This window comes from Notothenia rossii, assembly GCF_949606895.1.
Source record: "Notothenia rossii genome assembly, chromosome: 4".
In the NCBI taxonomy this organism is placed as follows: Eukaryota; Metazoa; Chordata; class Actinopteri; order Perciformes; family Nototheniidae; genus Notothenia; species Notothenia rossii.
Window position 1 is genome coordinate 13756136 of NC_136902.1, and position 21556 is coordinate 13777691.

The 21556-nt window shown below is 40.9% G+C and overlaps 2 protein-coding genes across 11 annotated transcripts in view; one reads left to right on the forward strand and one right to left on the reverse strand.

Annotated features, from left to right (window-relative positions):
• Positions 1 to 446: 446 nt before the first annotated feature.
• On the reverse strand, positions 447 to 2604 carry taf11 (TAF11 RNA polymerase II, TATA box binding protein (TBP)-associated factor). The gene is made up of 6 exons (XM_079674039.1): positions 2408 to 2604; positions 1600 to 1804; positions 1386 to 1513; positions 1195 to 1282; positions 1007 to 1103; positions 447 to 875 (listed from the first exon to the last, which is right to left on the reverse strand). Exons 2-6 carry the CDS (start codon positions 1768 to 1770, stop codon positions 745 to 747), a joined length of 615 nt encoding a protein of 204 aa, XP_079530165.1. The 5' UTR covers positions 1771 to 1804; positions 2408 to 2604; the 3' UTR covers positions 447 to 744.
• Positions 2605 to 2773: 169 nt separating this feature from the next.
• Positions 2774 to 21556, forward strand: part of LOC307035042 (ankyrin repeat and SAM domain-containing protein 1A) — a 64237-nt gene continuing 45454 nt past the window's right edge. For 8 of the 10 annotated variants that reach the window (XM_079673991.1, XM_079673985.1, XM_079673987.1 and 5 more), the window contains exons 1-4: positions 2774 to 3764; positions 14267 to 14347; positions 14848 to 15004; positions 15868 to 15930. In XM_079673991.1, coding sequence (XP_079530117.1) covers positions 3586 to 3764; positions 14267 to 14347; positions 14848 to 15004; positions 15868 to 15930 — 480 coding nt within the window. In that variant the 5' untranslated portion in view covers positions 2774 to 3585. The remainder of the gene's footprint in view (positions 3765 to 14266; positions 14348 to 14847; positions 15005 to 15867; positions 15931 to 21556) is intronic. The other 2 variants (XM_079673994.1, XM_079673986.1) reach the window with 1 other exon arrangement.

A 21556-nucleotide genomic window follows, 5' to 3' on the forward strand; every position in this document is an offset into this window, starting at 1 on the left:
GTTTCCATGTAAAGAATATCTGTTTTCACTTTTGCGTCGTCATAAAATATTTACCAACTTGTACATTCAAAATCTCACTCCAATGATTTTACTATCTCGATAGTTTCGACTATAACTTAAAAAGAAGTTTAGATATTTCCAAGTAAAACTGGAAGCGTTGTTTTTTCAGTATTGTGAGACCAACTAAATACATTCTGAGATTCACTGAATGATGGAAGTCAACTACTAACAAAACCTTTATTTTCAAATGTCAATTAAAAAAAGCTAAATAAATACCAAATGTGTCCTATAGATATAAAAAGAAAAATACACATTTTTGAAGTTCCAACTAAACATTTATTTGTGAAACTATAAGGAAATTCACTGTTGGCAACACACAACTTTCTCACGAGAAAACCTTTCTCCAAAGATCCGTAGTTATTAAAATAACGAGGCAAAAAACCAAACTGTATAAAACACTGTATTAACAACCATAAACATGAATATAATGCCACACTCGTTGCACTGTTTTGTACGATGTGTCAAGCATTCACCCTGACAATCAGAGGTGAATAGACAAGTCATTTGTATTGACCGTTCTTTAACACTATTGTCTGTCACTGGTTTTAACTCTGGATAGCTAGAAATGCTCAGTGTCTATTTGGCTGCAGTATGCCTACAGCTTTATGACAAGTCTTTCAGAAGCTATGGCACAACCTTTTTAACTCGCACGCATGCTCCCCATACATTGAAAGCAAAGACGCTTCAGTTGAAGGTAATTTTTTTGAACTTGGTGTTGGGAATCTGATCTCGAGTCTTTAGCCTCCTCACGGCTTCTCTCATGTGTTTGGGCTGAAGCGGTGGTGTTTCTCCCCACTTCTCACAAACGTCCAATGCTGCGAGGACAAAAGATAAACTGTTTAACTACATAATAGTCCAATTTAAACTGCAAAGAAATACAAATAAGAGACATTTATTGACATCTTTCAGCCAATTTGCTATGTACTTTTTGAAGTCCATCACTCACCTTCTTCAACAATTTCTCCAGCAAAAACCTTGGAAATACCAGACATGGCAATCACCACATTCTGGGACACTGATGATCCTGTTATGGACTGGATCAGCTAGAAAATAAAAATAAAAATAAAAATATTAAGCCATTTATGAACTAAATTCAGGGATTTAAAAAAAAAAATGGTCAGTGTTTATAAATACCCTCTTAATAGCCGCCTTAGGGAAGGCAGAGCGTCTGTACATCTCATAGCGATTCAGCTGCTCTTCAGAAAAGGATGACACTAAAACTCTGTAAGACAAGAAGAACAGGGGGATTGTGGTGGGGTGAACTGGTATGTGACAATGTGTTACTTATTTTGATCAGAATGATCCGTTAGAAATCCCAGCCTTACTGCATCTTTTGTATTTCATCCTCATCAACCTTTTGGCACTTTTTTTTCTTCTCTGGTTCCACCTTCGGTCTTTTGGAGGAAGGTTCGCCAGAGGTTCCTTCTTCCTCATCTTCCCCAGCTGCCATTTCCTACACAGTGAAAGACAGTATGGTTAGAGCCACTTAAAAAAATTAGACGCTACTTATGAAAGTGAACATTCACTTGTATCACTTACAGATTTAACATCCTGGTTGGACTGATCTTGCGAAGATGAGTCTTTGTTTTCATCTGCAGCTTTCGATGTGGAAGGTCCATCCTCAGTTTCATCTGATTTATCATGCTCCTCCTTACAAGAAGTTATTCTCTCAGATAAAGCCTCAGGTTTGATCCGCGCAGGGTCAGCCATGATCACACCTTACACTGGTTGACAACTTCAGATTCTGTAAAGTAAATAAGGGAGTTTATTTGGTGGAATATAAGTATGTATTGTTTACAGCGACTATACAAACATACAATGTTCTTATATAATGCATACTGTATATGTAACTACTCAACGGTATATTAACTAGTTAAAATGAGCAGAACCATGAACATCTACAGCAGTAGAATTAAACAATTCACATTAATGTACTAGTATCATTCATATAAAAACATCATACAGTGTAAATTGTAAAGCAATGACAGGGACCATTTCACTGCACTGTCACTTAAGTAATGTATGTAATTTAGCTGATTACACTGTATAATAGATTTAAAGGCAGTTATTTTACTTATAGAGGAGCATTCACACAGCCTTAATAGTACTTATATACTCTTTGTACCTCTGTTTATTAGTTGGTTGCCAGTTTGGCTAAAGCTAGATAGCAATCGTTTTGATTTCTATAGCGACTCATCTCAAGTATGGAGCAAGTGCTGCCGCTTGATTAAACACAGTTTTCACGATAACTCAACTGAGAAGCCTAAAAAAAAGAGTACACAGGTATGGTTTAACGAATAAATGTGTGTAAAATAAGGATGAAAACACGAATACAACATGCACCTACCCTCTGTGCAGCTAGGCGTCAACAAAACAGCACCAACAGCAAAGCTAACGTTAGCTTAGCAGCTAACACACAGCAAATTCATTACTGTAGTCACAATGAATTACATTCAAGTAAATCCTTAGTCTTAGAGCAATGATGGCATTAGGATGCAAGTTTTCTCGGAGGTAGCAAATATAGTTGTGTTGATAGCATTGCACCGGGTTTCCGTTTCCGGTTTTGAATGAACTTTAAAGACACCGGCAGCGGTACATAAAAACACTGAGCTAAAATGTCAAACATGCGATGTTTGTTATGTATTTTATTGCCGTAGCTGTTAAGATTTTGTATTGAGTTAAATGATTTAATAAACTATTTTAGAACAGCCAGTTAAATCTTATACAACAATGTTGTCTCTGTGTTTGCTGTCACCTGGTGTTATGTCCCTGTTTACACCGGTTTACACCTTAATAAACAGACTATGGTTCCCACCATGAGGGAATTTTACACGGGTTTTATTTCAACCAAAAGTTCTACCTGTTGTCGAGATTATCATCAGGTTCACAGTAGTTACATCTGGGGTACTATATACTTTAAGAGGAATGCAATTTATAATTGATGTACACCATTTACAATAGGCTACATGAGAGTGACTATTTGTAAATAATGAAAAGGATTGGTTTGGAAATGTGCTCTACACTCTAGATGCGACAGTAGAACAGACATCTCAAACACTGGATGGATATTATCCCTGTGTATGAGCACTAGGGGCGCCATCTTGCTTTAGCCCATCCACCTTCACTATCAATTAGTTAGGGCGGGGGGTGCTAGGAGTTGCATGCCTGTGTGTGTGTGTGTACGTGTGTGTGTGTGAAGCATTTCGGATTGGAGATGCAGAAAGAAAGGGCAGTTTCAAGGAAGTGACGGACGAGGCTCAGGGGACTGGTCAAAGGAAGTTTGCTTGATGGTGGTACCGTGCTGCTGAACGAAACTTTCCCCCCTTGAGGAGCAGCGGCACCGTGGATCGGGACGGACGGATCCAGCGGCGGAGGGAGCTTTTGTTTCCTCGCCACACGAGTAGCACTGAGGAATAACTTGAGATCGGGAGAAGACTGGGATCGCAGAATAATTTTACTCCGGCAACCAAGCCCCCCTTTTTCTTCTCTTCCCCGCGCCTCCTCTGATTTTTTCTGGGATCCGCGATGGGGAAGGAGCAGGAACTTCTGGAAGCGGCGCGCACGGGAAACCTGGCCGCCGTGGAGAAGCTTTTATCCGGGAAGCGACAGTCCGCTGGCACTAGCAGCGGTTCGTCTGGGACCGGGGGAAGCGGCACCAGCAGCGGACACGGAGCCTCCTCTCATACCCTCTCCAGTCTGCTCAGGTAGGCTCTGGAACCGGGAAACACAGTCGGATATAACTGAATGGGAGACAGCCAGTAGTCTCGACCCTGTCAAATAATGCCTGATCAGTTACTATTATAGCCTATATTGAAGTATGTGATTTATCCTTGGGTATTTACGCAGCGTAATGCTTGTTTTGAATTGCCAAACAAACACAACCTAAACCAATCCAGCACAGGAGCAGCGACATGCTTCTTTGTTAGCTCCCAGCCAGCTGTACTATACAGTATTGTGCAAAAAAATACCTCGTAGGTAATGACGCAACTAAAATACAGACATCTGCAACAAAACAGCCCCCTGGTCTACTTAAAAACTAACACACATGCATTATTAATTGCTTACATACAGTCTAGACCTGAGCACTGGTGAAAATGGAGTGGAGAGACTTGTCACAACCACATTTTCAATATCTTAAGCAGCATTGTTTTCATATTTCCATTGTTCTTGACTGAAAACAATTTCCTTTCTACAGCTGTATAGTTTTGACCTTGGTAGATTTAATTAGTAGCCATCAGTGGTCACAGGGGGGAAGCCCTAGTGAGGTAGACCTTTGATGTGGTTTTTCACTAGGGTAGACCTACCAGGCATGCAAGGTCAGGGATATTTAGCTGCTCTGTAAGGGCTTGTGATTTTTACTATGGTTGTTGTCCTGCTCACCCCTTTATTTGATAAAGGGATTTCTGATATAGGAGATTAGGATAAAAACTATTGCCAATATGCAGTGCCTGTCACCTGTGCACAGTCAGTCAGTATGTGCTTCAATGCAAATGCTTCACCTGTTTGGTGGTGCCTTCTAGAAAACAGGACCATTTTCAACAAAATGGAAGACATTTGTGTGGTTTTGGTAATGGATATGAGTCCCTGTTTGTTTTTACAATGAAAGATTGCATAAAATGCCTCGCAGTGTTATTGGGAGGAAGCTTGTTCTGGCCTTTTTAAATGCACCATCCTTTTTAAATGTGTGCAGATGAGAGCTGCTGGGTGATATTAAATAATAGGATGGAATGAAAAGGGTCTGATAAGGTCTGAGTTTCATTTTATTCTGCAGATATTATCTGAATTATAGGCTTACCAAAACAGGATGGTTGTTTTTTCCCTGGACTGAAACACATTTTCTGAAAGTTATATAGTTCCATAATGCATCCATAGTTGAAACGGTAGTGTGTTGTGTGCAAAAACCTTACTTCATAAAGCTACAGAGGCTAATATATATATCTGCCTATAGATACAAATGAAATATAGCTCATTGACTTATGGCCAGGCTTAGTGCTGCATGTCAAAACCGGCTTCTCTGAACCCTTATTTAAATGCTGAGCACATGCAGGTATACATCTGTCAATCATACTATAATATTGCTCCTCTGGGAGCCCGGTGCCAGGCACCTTCATTCACGAGACAAGTGTAATGGCAAAGCTTGAGGTGATGCATCACTGTGTTACTTAGTGCAGACTGCACAATGTACTCAAGGTAATTACATTAAACCCTTCTAATCGGAAATCCAATTCAGGGATGTCATGCAGTCAAGGCTGGCTCTGTTTCTCCCTCACAGATCTGTGGGCGGACTGAAGAGCCCATTGTGTCATCTATTCTGACTTGAGCAATCAATGTTTGGCAATGAGAGCCCCGAGAAATGATTGGCTCGACTTTGCAGGAAATGAACTACGGGTGTGTAGATTTAAAAAGCCTGTTGCCTGCAGATACCTGAGCGTTTACGACATACTCTTAGAATATATCTAGTTGTAAGATTTAGTGACCACAGGACTCCCTGGGGGATTGTTGCTATTGCGTATGACATTTGATTTAGTCTGCATGATAAAAATGTCAATACGTTGCAGGACATCACACTGAAATACTACAGTGGGACAGGCTTTCGGTTGGTGGGTGTGTCTGTTTCTCCTTTACCAGAATCGCTTTGTTACATGTTCATCATCCATTGTTGGAAAAAGGGCCTGTAATCCTGTCAGAGGAGGTTTGATCTGTAGGACCTGTCTTGGCTGTAACACATCAGGTATAAAGGGTTAGGCACTCCACTTTATTACAAGCACTTTAGCATCCATTTCTGCAATAAAACATATTTGTAATCTGTAGCCTAAATAGTCATTTAAGACATGTTGTTTCTTGTGCAGGCATAGTAACATATTAGACTTTATTTGCAGAATATAGCCTAGTTAATTAAACTACCTGTGTTTATTGTGTAGCTCGAACAACATGCCATGACGATGAATAATTGAGCCCTATCAATTTCATTACAATTAATTTGAAGGTGTGTTGTGTATGTTTCCCCTAGATTTTTTGCGTTCCTACTCTGGAATGGGGTGCATGTCAAGACCTGTGTTGTTTTTGTAACCAGGCAGTCGTACAGCTCTGCTCTGAGGAATGTCTACTTTCCCAAGAGGCTGCATCCCAGCGGTTGCCATGGGATAGACACTGACCCCGGCATGTTTAACACCGCCGCCGCCCCAAACATTTGTTCCGTGGGGCTCCATTATCACCAAAATGATCTGGGCGGGGCTCCCTGGAGTGGAAAGGTCACCGTGTGACCTTTATAGTGGCACTGTGTCGTTGAGGCAGAAGTAAAGTTGATGAGTTGAAACTTTTTGTTGGAATTATCTGGGCCATACTGGTATCTGTATCTGATTGAAGTATGTTTGGAGATGCAGACTTAATGAAAAATCCTTGTTTGTCTTAAAAAAAGCACACCATGATAATTTCAATCTATTTTTCAATGATAATGTTTTAAAAATGATCATTCCCTCTAATATTGCAAATCCAATCACAATTGCAATATATGTCAAAATAAGTGCAATTAGTTATCTATTCATAATCATGCAGCGCTACTCCCCATCATAGTTTTTGCTAGGCCCCATTTGATCCAAGTGGTCTACAGGAAGAGTTCTTCTCTAGCACTTCCTGGATAACGTTGTCCAAACACGGATAGCTGCTTCGGTCAGACCGGAGGTAAGACGGGTCCCTGGCAGAGAAAGTGCCGGCCCACTGAGGGGAAATTAACCGAGGAATGCATGGAGTTCTGGACAGACGCTCTGAGAGCTTAGCCAGATGAGGACTCGTCTCCCAGCTCCACAGCCACATCCTTTGTCCCACTGACAAAGCGTGGAATGGTGTCTTTTCATATTCATATCAGTCCCAAAGACCATTCCGGAGCTTTCTGTACCTATTTAGTTTTACAAAGAAAATCGAGCTGTCATTTGCATTGACCTGGACCACCTATTGTGGTCGAGTGTCTTACTTGTCGAGTCTGCTGTGTGGGGCTTTTGCAATATTTGGTGATAAAAATCCGCTTTAGATATTCACATCCTCTTGAAATGTATTTTCTCCCCAACATGCGATTCCTTTCTCTTAATGCTAGCGAGGAAAACATTTCTATCAGTGATGACTTGGTCAGTATTTTAAGAGGCTTAGGCAGAACTCCAGATCATTACATCCCATTACATCCACCATTTCTGGCTCATCCCAGGCAGACCCATGTTGTGTGACTGGTGTCAGCCGAAGGAAATATCCGCTCCACAAAAACAAGCACATCCTGTCCCTATTTTCCTTTGAAACAAAATTTCCCTGGAGATTCTGTTATTGTTCATGTAGAATTCAGTGAGTGTGAAGGTGCACTGCAGGACCTCGGATGGAGTGTCTGCAGATGACAGGCACACAGCGGGAATATGACACCCTCAGTCTGTAGCTGGGTTTTGTAGTAGCTATCAAAGTCATGCAAACTGTGTCACTGCCTGCTGCTCGTGCAGGCAGACAGCGCTAACAAGACACTTTCTATCCCGTTTACAGTAGAGAGCCTCAGATCATTCCTAGTTAGCTTAGGGCTGGGCAAACAGCACGACTGGCAGTGACATTTCATCAACTGTGACCTCTGAACTAAAAGAAACCATAGCTGGTTCAACCCAGGAGGGAGCAGTGATAGCTGGGAAATCTAAACCAGCATGTTAGCATTCCTGGAGCATCTGAGTTTGGGATGCTCTGCTTTGCGCGTTATGTTTACGGCCCATGTTTGTGTTAGGAATCAGGCGGAAACACACATTAGTAGCTGTGATGAATTCCACATATGTGGGTGTGGGGGGGAATTGGCAATAATGGACACATAAAGTGCCCTTAATAGCATGTAGCCGCCTTTAATTGAAGCTAATGATTGTAGGATAAAAAAGGCTTTGTTAATGAGTTTTGTTTCTGAGGAGTTTTTAGAAACTTAAGATATATCCTGGCTGTAATGTCAAACAACAATGATTTTACCAATTATTACTACTCATTTGTATCTCTTGGTTCTCTATTTATTTATAGTCTCCATCTATCTGTGCTTCCTTTGTGAAAATAAACAGACCGTTGCTTATGTATGACCAGCACAGCAACGCAATGACACTCCAACAGTATGTGTTCTTGTTTATGTAAACTCTGGTTCACCCCACTCGCTGAAACCCCTATAATAACAAATGGACAAATGTAAAAGATTGGGCTGCTGTGGTTGTGATGCATCTTTTGGTTTTGTTGTTTGAACCCATTTGTAGGACGAGGTACCACGGTGAGCAGAGACGTCAGGCCCCGCCTCCCTCTCGCCCTGTGCTGCCCTATGTGTGTTAGCTGGTTGTTAGCAGCCACCTACCTAGACACTTTCATCCGTCTGGCCTGCTGGCTGGCGTCGTCCTTTCTCCCCCTCTGCGCTGCTCTCAGCAGTCTTCTTGCCCACCTGCTGGGCCCACACCAACCTCCACTCCACCTTCAGACTTCAAACATGTTGTACTTGGAGCCAGAGTAATGGTTCTGCTGCCCACAAAATGTTCAAACAGGAAACAAATGATCCAACATCCCCTTGCTTTGATATTAGTGCAAAGTCCAGACATGATAGCCTTAGAATGACTAAGCAGATTGACAGCAGACTAACTGGGAAACACACAAACTTTCATAATCGTGCAGCATATCACCAACAGTCATGAACACTTGATCTAAAAAATGTCTTTGTCTAAGAATGATTTTGATAATAAAGTTAAAGAGCAAACTAGTTGTTATTTTTGCCAAAATCTTAAACCTAGCAAACTAGATCAGACAGATGTTGTGTGCTTTTTTAAGAAGTAGGTTGTCAGCATAACAAAAATAAACTGCCCATCCATCCGGCAAGATTTCAGTAGAAAATGCACATCAGCTTGCTCTTTTAAGTAAAATGCTCAGAGCATGCCAGTGAAATCTGTGTCGTTGTGCTGAGGCGTCTGCTGTGAAGTCGGTGTGGGAAATGCCAACTTGTTGTGAAACAGGCTGTGATTGATCCCTTCTTTTCTCGTTCCATCCGATTCTCCCCGATTGCTTTTCTTCTATATTCAACTTTTCAGCCTGCCAGCACTGATTTTCAAGCCCAATCTTTTTGATTCAGCTAGAGCCCATTGGACTGGTCTGATCTGTGGGAATACACAGTTTCTTCACACCTTCTGTTGCCACACATTCGCTCTTTGTGAATCTCCCTATGAAGTGTTATGAGCCATTGAAGACTCAATCAGGCTTTATTAAAGCTTTTAACTGCAATCAAATTGGAAAATGAGCCTCCATATCGCAGTTTTTAATCAAATATGTTCTTTTCCTTTATAACTTGTTAACTAGTAGTAGTCGTAAAGAAGATTATTATGTTTTAGTAGCTTCATGGTATTTTATGGGATTGTTAAATGTGGGGTAGGTAATTTTGGAGAAACCAGCTCGAGTGCGTTAGAATTTGAAAATACACAACCGGAACAAATCTGCCACTTCCTTACAGAGCCCCGCCTCCAACGCACACGAACGCGCACATGACCAATGAGGGCACGAGATAAGTTTGTGCACAGATGGAAGGCTGACAGGCAGGTAGGCCATACAGTTATTTTAGCCGGGCCGGCTCAGATGATTGGTCGTGCTTTTTACAGCGCTACGGCTTCCACAGATGACATTTTGTTATGGATTTTTTGTCAAAGCACTTAAGATATTCATTGCTATCGGGATGTTAAGAGCATTCCATGGAATATAACTAAAAGTGTATCTCAAACCGATTTTTCAAACTTACCTACCCCACCTTTAACTGTAGAAAATGTAATTATTTTCCCAATTGTGAGGGATCATTTCCTCAAAGATTCCTGACTTTTTTTTGCAGTTTTTTAACCACGCTTGCAGCACAGCTCTAAGTATTACAATGACAGTCGCTACTTTGATCCAGACAGAAATATCTTAACAGCTATTGGTCGATTGGCAAGAAACGTTTGTACCCACATTAATGGCCAATGACAAGGATTTATTATTAGGATTTATATAATCTTGTGCTCCTTGAAGTTGACATTTGTTGTTTTGGGTGAAATGTTTTCACAACTATGGATTTACAGTCATTTAAGTCTACCCAGGATGGATTGCTATAACTTAAAATGATAGCAAAAAAAAACAACTTAAAATTGTATAGAGTTCTAGAAAATCATATATACTCATACATCGATAAATAGACATTTTAAAGGCATTCAACGTCAAGAAGAAAGGTACATTCAGCACATTTTAGTGGTATACTTGTTGACGTCTTATTACCATTGTGTCATAGATGTTGATTTTGTTGCGTAATTTGATTTCCTGTGCTGCCTAAACTTGTCAAACTGCTTCAGAACATTACAATATGTGCCACCATTTAATCAGGTCCAGAAGAACCCTTCATAAGGAGTGTGAATTGTTACAGTTGTAGTTCTTAGATCCCAACATGGTCTTTTCACTGATTTGAGCTCATTGAGTGTACCCCTCTGCAGGCCTTTGGGACTATGGCATGGTTCACTCGCTGCTGATGAGGGGGTGCTCTGGTTGGCTGTGGGGCATCTGGTTCCACCACCCGCCAGCGGTGCATAATTAAGCCCAGTTTCCCCGACGGTACAGGTGACATGCGCCAGACACTGCTGGGCTCGGTGCCCTGGGCTAGACTAATCCCCGGTGTGGTCACACTGCTAATAGCTGCAGGGTCAAATCTGTTTATTTGACACCTGGTTCAAACTCACCTGGGTTCTTATTGGCATCATCCTAAAACTGCAATTTGCCTCGCCTGTTCCCCAATAAATAAATATGTAATCGTATATCATGACTTTTTGCTCCACCGGAAATATTGTAGGACATTTGGGAAATAGAAACATTTTAAATACCTGCTGTTGGTAGTTAACCTTTTGACGCATGATGCAAATTGTGCACTAAGTATTTGCTTTGTAAGGCTCTGAAAGTTGTTAATCTGGTTAGTCATAATATTTAGCAAAGATAAGCTATCAATCATTATTATCATATGATGCATTTCTGATTTTCTACATGCTTACCAGTCCATTATCAGTGGATGTGAATCTTCAAATTATCAATAAAGACTTGATTTTATGAAACTGAGAGATCCCTATTTATTAAGCCAATTGAGTTGATAGTTTATTTACGTGGTTTGAGGAATAACAAGGCTGAAAAACTCAGAACAGATTCATCTGTTTGCACATGTAATGACGTCTCCATGACATTTGGACTTCAGAGTAAAACACAGTGGAGATTTATGTTCAAGCCCACATATTTTGGAAATTACTGTCTTTTCCCAATGCCTCCAGTGTGTGTGACTAACACCAGCAGACTAATGCAGAGAACACATAAAAGAGGGGACATGTTATTATCCGTCCTCCTCGTTGCTACCGGCCGGGCTTTGTACAACACAGAATTGCAGCCCCCCAGAATCTTTTTCAAACTCCAGCTTCATCCCGTTGATATTCCCTCAGGGAAATTAAGGATTAGCTGAGCCTTTCAAACCGGAATTCCTCAGTCAGTTAGCATGAATGTGCCCCCTCCCAAACCAAATCAGCTCTGTTTTGCCCGTTGCCCCGCCATGGGCCTAAGCCCTGTCCCTCAGTTAGGTTGGTTGTGAGCCGTAGTAAGAGGATGAAGGATTGTGGAGCACCACTCTGACTCATGCCCTTGGGTGCCATGCTGCTAAAATGCTCAGAGGACATTGCACTTAAAACTGCTCCTACAGGCAGCGGTGCTTATAGCATTCATGACGGTGAATAATTGCAATGAGCAGACATCTTTATTCCCTCTGCATGCAGATGATTGTGATTGCGTTAATTAACATCCATGTCCCAGATTAGAGCTGTGATATTAGAAACCAGAGTGACATCATGCTGTGGCTTGTGAGGCATTACACCCCTGTAGTGTTCATATTTGTTCATGTGGCTCATGTGACACAATGTTTGTGTCTGTGAGTGGCATTTTTAGAACTTCTGAAAGTGATCAGAATCATGACTGCAGAAAAGCATCATACATGTTAACCTTTATTGAAGATTTTCTTTTTAAATTGCTGACTTGCTTGAATGTCAGATATTATCTTGCAACATGTCTCATGATCCATCTGTCTGAAGGGAGTTGTATCTTGTGCAGATACTTTAGTAAGTAGAAGACATAACACAAGATAGGTTGACATTTGTACTGCAATAAAGCACAAAGTAAATGACCTAATTCTGAAACGTAATTATGTTCTCTCACCCATGGCGTGATTTCTTGCATTTCTAGTCGTTACTGCCCGAATTTCTTTAATTCTTCATTCATACTGGCCGCTCTGTTCATGTTTATGTTCACTTGTTTATAGGCTTTTTTGCTGTAAGCCGTTACATAACTCTTTATCTAGGACAGCAACTAGAGGTCTGTTTCTGTCCGAGTTTTTCCTTTTGATGTTTTCAGCGTCCATAGCATACCAAGGCCATACGAGCAGTAGTTATACAGTAACTACAAATGTAGTCACTGGCTCGGCTAGAATGGAGAGGAAGTGTGTTTGTGTCATGCCTTAATATCTGACATAATCGCAACTCACACATTTCCCCCCTCACTGACAGGAATATATCAATTCCCAGCATTTCCTCCATCCACATTTCCCACTCTTGTATTTCCTCCTAGCACGTCTTGCTTTTGATGCCCCATGTCTTCACGGCTGCTGGACTTTTTGAGATGAGACCCAGAAGGCCTGCTGAACGAAATAAACGGCTTAGGTTGTGACTAGTAGAGAGATGCATCCCTTTGTGTCTGTGCTCCTTCAGCGTCATTGTTCTGCAGGCTATGGAGTCCTCCAAGACACTTATTTAATGAGACGGCTCTGACTGTGTAATTGCAGGCTGCTCTGAGAGCTATTATGGGAGATGTATTTTAGGGGGGGAAAACAGCCATTACTGCGACAAAAACGAGCCCAATGTGTGTGAAACACATTCACACAGTAGCACTAAAGCTCACATGAGGAGGCTGAGCATCCTGCTGCCACACCTTTGACACATGGATCAATGTATAGTGTTCATGTGAGTCTGTTTCTCTCCTGGAGTTTTGTTTTCACTCTGAAAGGATTTGCAAATCACCCGCACTGCTGTTCTTTTTCCTCCTAGAGGAATAGAAATAACTTAAAAATCCAAGCCACTCATAATTGATGAAGCTATCCTAATTTTAAATCAGTATTTTGCATTGGATTTGACGCAGCGTTCTATAATATATCCAATGCAATGTAAATCGTAAAATAAGACTTTTTTCATCTTCCCCCCCATTCATGATTGATTCTCTGTGAGGCCCACGGCTTTTACTCCCATTTGCTTTCTGTTTGGTGAATATTAATAATATAATACATATTGGAAGGGATGAAACCCTCTTTAATGGTCACACATGCACAGCACACACAGTGATATTTGTTCTCTGCTTTTAACCCATCCTAGTACCAGGAGTCTAGTATATTATATATATATATATATAGTCAGATATTTGGTTCACTCGTGCTGGGATTTCCGTGTCCCATGATTTATTTAGGATGTGTTGAGGTCTTTCAGAGAGCCTCACATCACAGTCCTGGCACTCTGTCTCACCAGGCATCCTTTAGCCTCTTAAATGACTCCCTCCATCTCCCTCTACCATCCCTTCCATCATCGTTCTCCTTCCTCCTCACCACAGCGCTCTTTGCAAATTAAAAGAAACAAACCTATGTGATCCGACAGCTGAAAGAGACTGCTGGGCTAATGCTAGCCTATTTTACACTTTACCCCTTTAACGCTTGATGTCTCCGTCCAGATGGTTTGTTTGTTGTTGCTTCTACTGCATAACAAAAAGCCTGTTCTGCTTTGCCCAGAATAACTAGGCGGGGTGTCATGCAGTTACTGTAAAAGAGACACAATTAGCTCATCTTAGCTGCTGCTTGGCACTGATAGCTTCTCTTTGACTTCCTGGACTCCTGACGCTGCAGCTGGCTTCTGCTTCTTCATTCCTGTCCTTTCACATGTTTTTATAGAGAGAAAGAAAGGGGGAGAGGTCATGAATGTACGCCCCCACCTGTGTGTTTGGGCTGCTGTGAGAGGACAGGGGCCCTGAGATAGCAATCACAACACAATCAGTCACACCGACAGTAAGACTTTACAGAGGGATAGGCCAGTGTTTATTTGGCATGCGAGTGTGTGTTGTGTTTTGAAAGCCTAACAATCCTTTCTATTCTTAACAGTATCTGGAGAGGCCCCAATGTGAATTGTGTGGACAGCACTGGATACTCCCCTCTCCACCACGCCGCCCTCAACGGACACAGGTATATCAGTGATGTATAACTCTGAAGAAACAGAAACTAGGGCTGGGCAATATATAAATATCATATCAATATCCTGTCATAAGACTAGATATTGTCCTTGATTTATGGATATTTTAAGTGTTGTCTTTTCCAGTTTTTTTCATTTGAAAGTGATTCTGAATTTAACAGACTTATAGCTTTTATAGTATTAACTTTACACACTTCCAAATAACTGCTGGTTCAATATCCAAATGTTCATTGTGTCAATATGTTTAGTCCAAGCATCAATAGTCAACTCTACAACATTGTGGGATTTGGTAAAAAATATTGCCATATTTGATTTTTCTTCATAGCGCCCACTGCTAGTTTCCCCTCCTCTCTTTATGCCCTGCATTATAAGGTATTTGAGACAACTGTCCCACTGGGAAAACTTAAAGCTATTGATTTTCAGTTTGCTAAGGCAGTGTGTATTCATTAGTGTGGTTATAAACCCTTTGCCCTGTCCCTTCATTCGTCTGCAGCGAGGTGGTGGAGACGCTGCTACGAAACGAGGCCTTGACCAACATCGCCGACAATAAGGGCTGCTACCCCCTCCACCTGGCTGCGTGGAAGGGGGATGAACATATTGTCAAGCTGCTCATCCACCAAGGACCTTCACATCCAAAACTCAACGAGCAGGTCTGCCTGCTGCTTTGCTCTGCTGTGTTTGTTTCTCTGTGTTCGTGTGTATTGATCTCTCGGTTTTACTCATAAGGTTCCACTTTTGGTTTGTGCTGATAATATCATGAGTCGTGAAATGATGTCAGTACAACGTTCATTTGCTCTTCCTTTTTTTTAGAGTTTGTTTCAAGATGTTTTAGATCCTGGTTAATAATCCCAGAACACTGCACATTTGTTGGCAGTAGTTTTGTAATTACTGTCAATGATTTAGTCAACCGCTATAGGAAGTTACGAATTTATCAACATTGTAGGGAGATCATTCTTGCTAAAGAAATGCCACATGATAAGAGATATTTCCAGGTGTAATAATAATTCAGCATGGCATGGTCTGTACTGTATTTAAACAAAATGAATGTTGAAAAGTCTGCGAGCAGAGTGCATTAACTTGAATGCATCTTGAGTGTGACTTCTACTGTGATGCTGTGAAACTGTGCTTTGACGCCATGCCAGTGTGAGAAGTGCTTGTTTGCCCCTAACCATTTTAACTGTTTTAACTCATATTCATATTTTGTTTGGTTGCTTACTGCACAAACACCTCTGGCCTTTTTTTAGGATAAGGAGAAATGACACTCAATGAGCTCCACAAATGTTATCTGGATAATTCTATCAAACAAGACACGCTCAAATGATCACATAAGCTAGATTCAAAAATGATATGTGTCTTATTTTGTGTCATTTCTCCCTGCCTGTTCATGACATCTGATTGTGTATTAACTTCACCCTGATTTTTGTTGTCTCTTTATTTAGTTTGACTAATTTGTGATCATTCATTTGTTCATTGAACCAAAACCATTGGCCTATCTTCTCTTCCTCCCTCCCAGAGCTCTGTAGACCATAAAGAGTTCAAACGCTGTGGGCCCTTTGACCCATATATTAATGCCAAGGTGTGTACAGAGTGCTGCGTGAAAACATTTCCTTTTTGAAGTGCTTCTTTGCTTTACTGCTGTGTTGCCTCGCTGTGCTTGGGTTTGGGTTGCTGCTGCTGCTTTCTTTGGCCATTCTGCCGCAGATATATGGGAAAGCTTTTCATTTCATTCTCCATTGGTAGATCCCTGTCCTCTGGCTTTCTACTCCGCTTTATTGTAATGCAACATGTCTGATATGCCCTTCACTACATAATCTATTTTCTTCATGTTACAATACTGTTGTACCAACCTTTTAATCAGGGTCAGGAATTAGGCTTTAGAAAAATAAATGCCCTTTAAAGTTCAGCAGTTGTCTTTGCTCTGAGGGGCAGAGGACAGACAGGGGATGATGTGTGAGGCTAGATGTCCTTTATGCTTGTTGTGTTAAAAATTGAGCTAAGCACATTGTATAATATGCAGCTGAAGTATTACAGTTGTTGGCACCACACAGCATACAGAAGGAGAACATATTGACTAATAGCAGACCACACTATCAATTAAAGCTAGACTGATCATTATGGTATTAAAAAGATAAACAGTGGAAAGTTGACAAATGGAGAAGCTTACAGGAAGTCCTCTGAAGTATCTACTGCGATATAATAATTGATTGTGCATTGCTGCAAATTGAGTGCACGATAGATTTGTGAAGTGCTGCAATTTATAGATTTTTTTCTCAACTTCTAGCTACAAAACCCATTTCTAATATTAAACATTAGAAACATAATGTTAAACACATTACACAAAGTTATAACTAACAAAATGTTTATTTTTATTTTCAGCCATGTTAGCAGCATGGCTCAAGAGAGAGAAAAAACACAAATTATGTTATGGAAACATTCATGGTTTGCTGAGGATGAATCATACTGACCTTTCATTTAGCACCATGAGGTTGAAGTTTTTAAAGAAATATCTGTATACCCATTGGATGTATTATGATGATGTTTGGTACACACACCCTATAATGCAACATCAAGTCTAATACAAATAAATAGTCAAATACTAATATTTCCAACAGGATGGGGGGGCGCAACCTTAACCGTGGCTGGTGTTAAGTTAGCTAGTTAGCATGCTAACCTGCTTTACTAGTAAGATAGTGAACACGGTAACCCTTGCCAAATGTTAGCATGTTAGCATGTTGCATGTAGCATGCTGATGTTAGCATCCTTAAAAAGCACCGTTGATATAGACCAAAACAAATAATAATGTTACCTCTATTGTACCAATGCAGATATTCTCAAGTTTAGGAGTAAAATGAAATGTAGGAAACCCTAGGAAATCAGATTTAGGGAACAAACTTCTACAAAGAAAGAAACGTATGAAGCTACTTACCGTCTAAAGAAAATAGAGAGTTTAGTCCCCCTGGAAACAGACCCAGCTTTTACTGTTTATCTTTTATGTATCTATCTTTTCTGGAGTGCATAGCAAGTTCAGTTTCTTTATATTTCACATGCTCATTGCATTCAAGGAAAGCCCCAATCAAAGTGCGTCTACATGAGAAGAATATCTGTTCAGCAGACACTGCAGAGCTTCACAGCTGGAGCAGTGAATGGTGCTAACATGTTGGTCGCTTCATGTTTTCCTTTCAGCTGGCAGAGCTGGAAACCCACCCCGGCCTGTAGATAAAGCTGAACACTATTTTTGAACATTGTCGCATTTCCCCTGGACTAATCTTCTTAGCGTTTGGATTGGAATACTGGCTTTCTTTAATGCAGCTATATTTTGGAGTATGAATTTCCCTGCAATGGTTGTCTTACTGTCTTTGACATTTTAGTACATTTTATGAATTTAACGTTGAGTCTCGTTATAGTTTGCTGAGATTATAGATGATGTCTTAATGTAAACATTTCAGGATAGTTTGGGGAGCACTACCTGGTCACAAGCCTGAATTATTGAAGCCTTGTTATGAATAAATCAGAAAGATGGATGCAGTGTGAATGCTCTGGTTGTGGCCATGGTTGATCATGTGATTTGTTGGGCGGGGTGCATCCTGCCTCCCCTCTCCTCACACTCCAGTACCAGAGAGCCATGTCAGGAAGAGGAAGAGGAAGAGGAGGAAGATGAAGAGGTTTTCAGTGTACCAGTCTCTTTGCATTAGCATCAAAGAAAGATTTCCACTCCATGCTTGTCTGTGTGTGAGTGTGTAAATGGGTGTGTTTGCTCGTCCCTCTCTTCTCCCCACCTTCCCGGTTTGTGCTTGCGTTGCTGAGGAGAGAAAGAGGTGGGACGTTGTCATAGTAACAGTGTCACGGTACAGTGGTGGTGAGTGGCCCAGTGGAGAGATGTGGTGTTTGTGCAGAGTGAGCCTAGCGCTGTGTGATGAGGCTGAAAGTGGGTCTGGGAGTCATGGATGAGGCTTCAGAGACACCGGAGGAATCAGAGTGGACTTATTATTCCAATTCTCCGTCATCCTGGTCCAGGAAGAAAGCCAGACCAATGTTTATTCATTATGTCTCTGTGCTCTCTCCCTACTAATAGTTTTGGGAGCTGGTTGGCCGCTTTAATCTTTCAAACGCCTCGGTAGAGGAGAAGTATCCACTCAGACTGCAGCCCTGACCCGGACTGGGCCCACCATCTGAACACTGGGTTTATGCAGGTTTAGTTCATACCAAGTTGTAGATACTGAACATTTAATGATTGTTTCTGTAACTGATTAGTCAGTTACAAAAAGGAAAACTAATTCCTGTCGAGATGAACAAAAAAACCGAAATAAAGCAGCAAATTATCACATTTGAAGGACTTGAAAAATGACCAAAATAATCATTAAATTATCAAAATAGTAGATGAGAATTGTGTAGTCGTTCAGTTTAGATTAAATAATAGACTTGTTGTTTAAGCTCTACATAAATTCATCGTTCAAGTAATTTTTCAAGCTTTACGTTTTCTAGATCCAACTCCAATAACATGACAATAAAAAATAGTCCGTAGATTACTCCACAATAAATAATAATCATCAGTTGCAGCTCTAGTTAACTCCCTCTCATGCCATATTGTATTTTTTTCATGAGGAATAATCTCATGTAAGGAATGATGGGTGTATGATGATCTAATCAGTATCATAATCTGTTATCTGGACAGTTGGACTCGATATTTAACATTAACATTTGAAATGGTTGAAACTCATGTAATATGAAACTAAATTGTATAGGAGCTCAGGCTTCTGTGTAGCCTAATGAACATCTTGATTGACCTCTTTTATGTTAATGAACATACAGTCTGTATTACTCCTTAATAAGATATAGCTCCTAGTCTGCCCGGACTCACATCACGCGACCTCTCACCAAGGCTTCATTTTCATATATAGGTCACATGTCTAATGCAATATATGTTTAGATCACTTCCTCTGACCCAGGCTCAGATGTCAGGGGGCTTTGCCCTTAAAGTGAACTTCACCATGTGCTCTAAGTAACCCTGGATACATTCAAATAAAGTTGTGAATAAATCAGAATAAACTGTGTATATACTGCATATATGGTATGCTCATATTGAGACAGGTATTGCATGGTATGTGCTTCTGTCAGGCTTGGTGTGCTGTGTCTCAGAGGGCTGCAGTAGGAAACGTTTCCGATGGCAGCAGCAGAAGTAATTTCTTTAGACTTGGTCACCTCATTATCAGTAGTGCAGTAGAGTTTCCCTCCTTCCTCTGGGAGCATCGCTCGCAGTCTGCCAGCACGCTAATTTATCCCCTCTGTCTGTCACTTCAGTGTCCAGCTCTTCCCTCAACTATACCATCAGCCCCCCCCCCCCCTTTACCTTCTGCTCCCTGCTCGTCCTCTAAGACTCCTTCTTGTCTCTGTCGTGCCAAGAAATGGCTGGAGCCCCTTTTGAGGAGTCCTTCCGGAAGGACCAGGATTTCTCCATTGTCATGCATTCTCATTTGCACATTTCAGGGTGTGTCTTATTCGGCAGTTGGGGCCATTTGTTACTGGAGGAGGAGAGTTTCAGGAGCAGAGATGGTATCTAAGACCCTAAAGGCGTTTTGGTTATTTGTGTTTGGAAAGTCCCATTTAATCAAGGGGAATATAAGGAGGTAAACTAATATTTCCTGTAAAAAAAAAAGAGAAAAAGTCCACTGTACAGAGAATTACAATCTGTGGCAGGAAGCCAGTGAGACATTCATCTCATTAAAGGACTGCAAGGTCTGTTAACTCAGGAATGCGTGACAGCTTCTAAATAAAAATCCTCCATTAGAGTCAGCCTTTATATGATTGTTGCTGTGCATTTAATGAAAAGAACACTTTAGGAATTCACGAGTATTTACTGGGCTTTTAAACCGATGAAAAAGTTATTTGGCTGCAACTGAAAACCATCTCATCATTGATTATTCTGTCTTTTTTTACTTTAAATCTAATTTGATGTCCTTCAGTTTCCTTTTTTGTCCTCCAGGCAAATATATTTAGTTTAAATAAAATTGGCAAGCTGAACCAGCTAATGTTTACAGTGTCTGCTTATTAATCAACTTAAATAAATCACATTTTATAGCTGTAGCTTAATATGTCTGTCAGTTGATAATCATTTGAATAATTAAGAAAAACATTAGAATTAGAAAATATAATTAAAGATGTTAACTGTAACTACTTTACCCCGCCCTATTTAGCATTAGCAGGCAGTATACAAACATTAAATGAAGTGTATATTGTAACAGATACATGGCATTATTAATGGATGCATGCATCAGGATGCCAGATCTGTCAGTGGACATGGGCATGCAGCGAGGATGGGCAGCCCGTTGGCACACTAGCTGCAACAGCTGCTCAGCCCACTCCTCCACCACCTCCTCCCACCACCACTACTACTACACCACCAGGGGCCAGGCTGACGTAACCGCTGCCAGCCCGCACCTCACGTGACGGAGGTCGCTAGTCAAACCGTGTTACTGTCTCTCAGCCCCAGGTTGTGAGAATCACAACATCCTCTGTTCTCCCCGTCACTGTGTGGCTCTTTCCCCGCTCGCTGTATTCTGCAGCATGAACACAATGCAGTTTAATCTCCAGATGTTCCTGGTTAGAGCAGGGTTTACCAATCAGCAGTGCCGATCTTAATCTCTTCTTGTTTGACATGTACTGAGGTCTAAATCAGGATGATGCTGTCTGTAGCGCCACGGCAAAGAGCAGACAGGATTTTTATAAAAACACGTTATGTCCAGGAAGTCTTGGCTGCGCTGTATGAATTCTAATCTCTTTCCCAGGGAGCAAGACTGCAAGTCATTGGTGCCATTTTGTGTAATAGCCTTCAGAGCTCTGTCTTGTTAGTACATGATTGTGTGACTGCTCACAGCGCCTGTAGAGGAGATCAGGCTGATTCAGTTTGTCTATATAGAGTAAGATTATGCTGTAACACAAGTCTTCTTATACAACAAATGTAAAAGTTGCTACACTAAATTGAATTTAGTGTAGCAATGTTTTGAAATTAGATTTTTATTTGCAGCAGGGCTATGCTAAAATCAGCTTTTAAACCAAGCTACCAATGTTTAGTTCCTCTCATTGTGTGTTTTAATAACCGTTTTCTATGTGGACATCATGCATCAAGTAAGCAACCTATTTAGAGAGGATTTGAGTTTTTTCTTTTTAAAGCTGTATATCCAAAAGCAGGTTTTTCAATACAATTA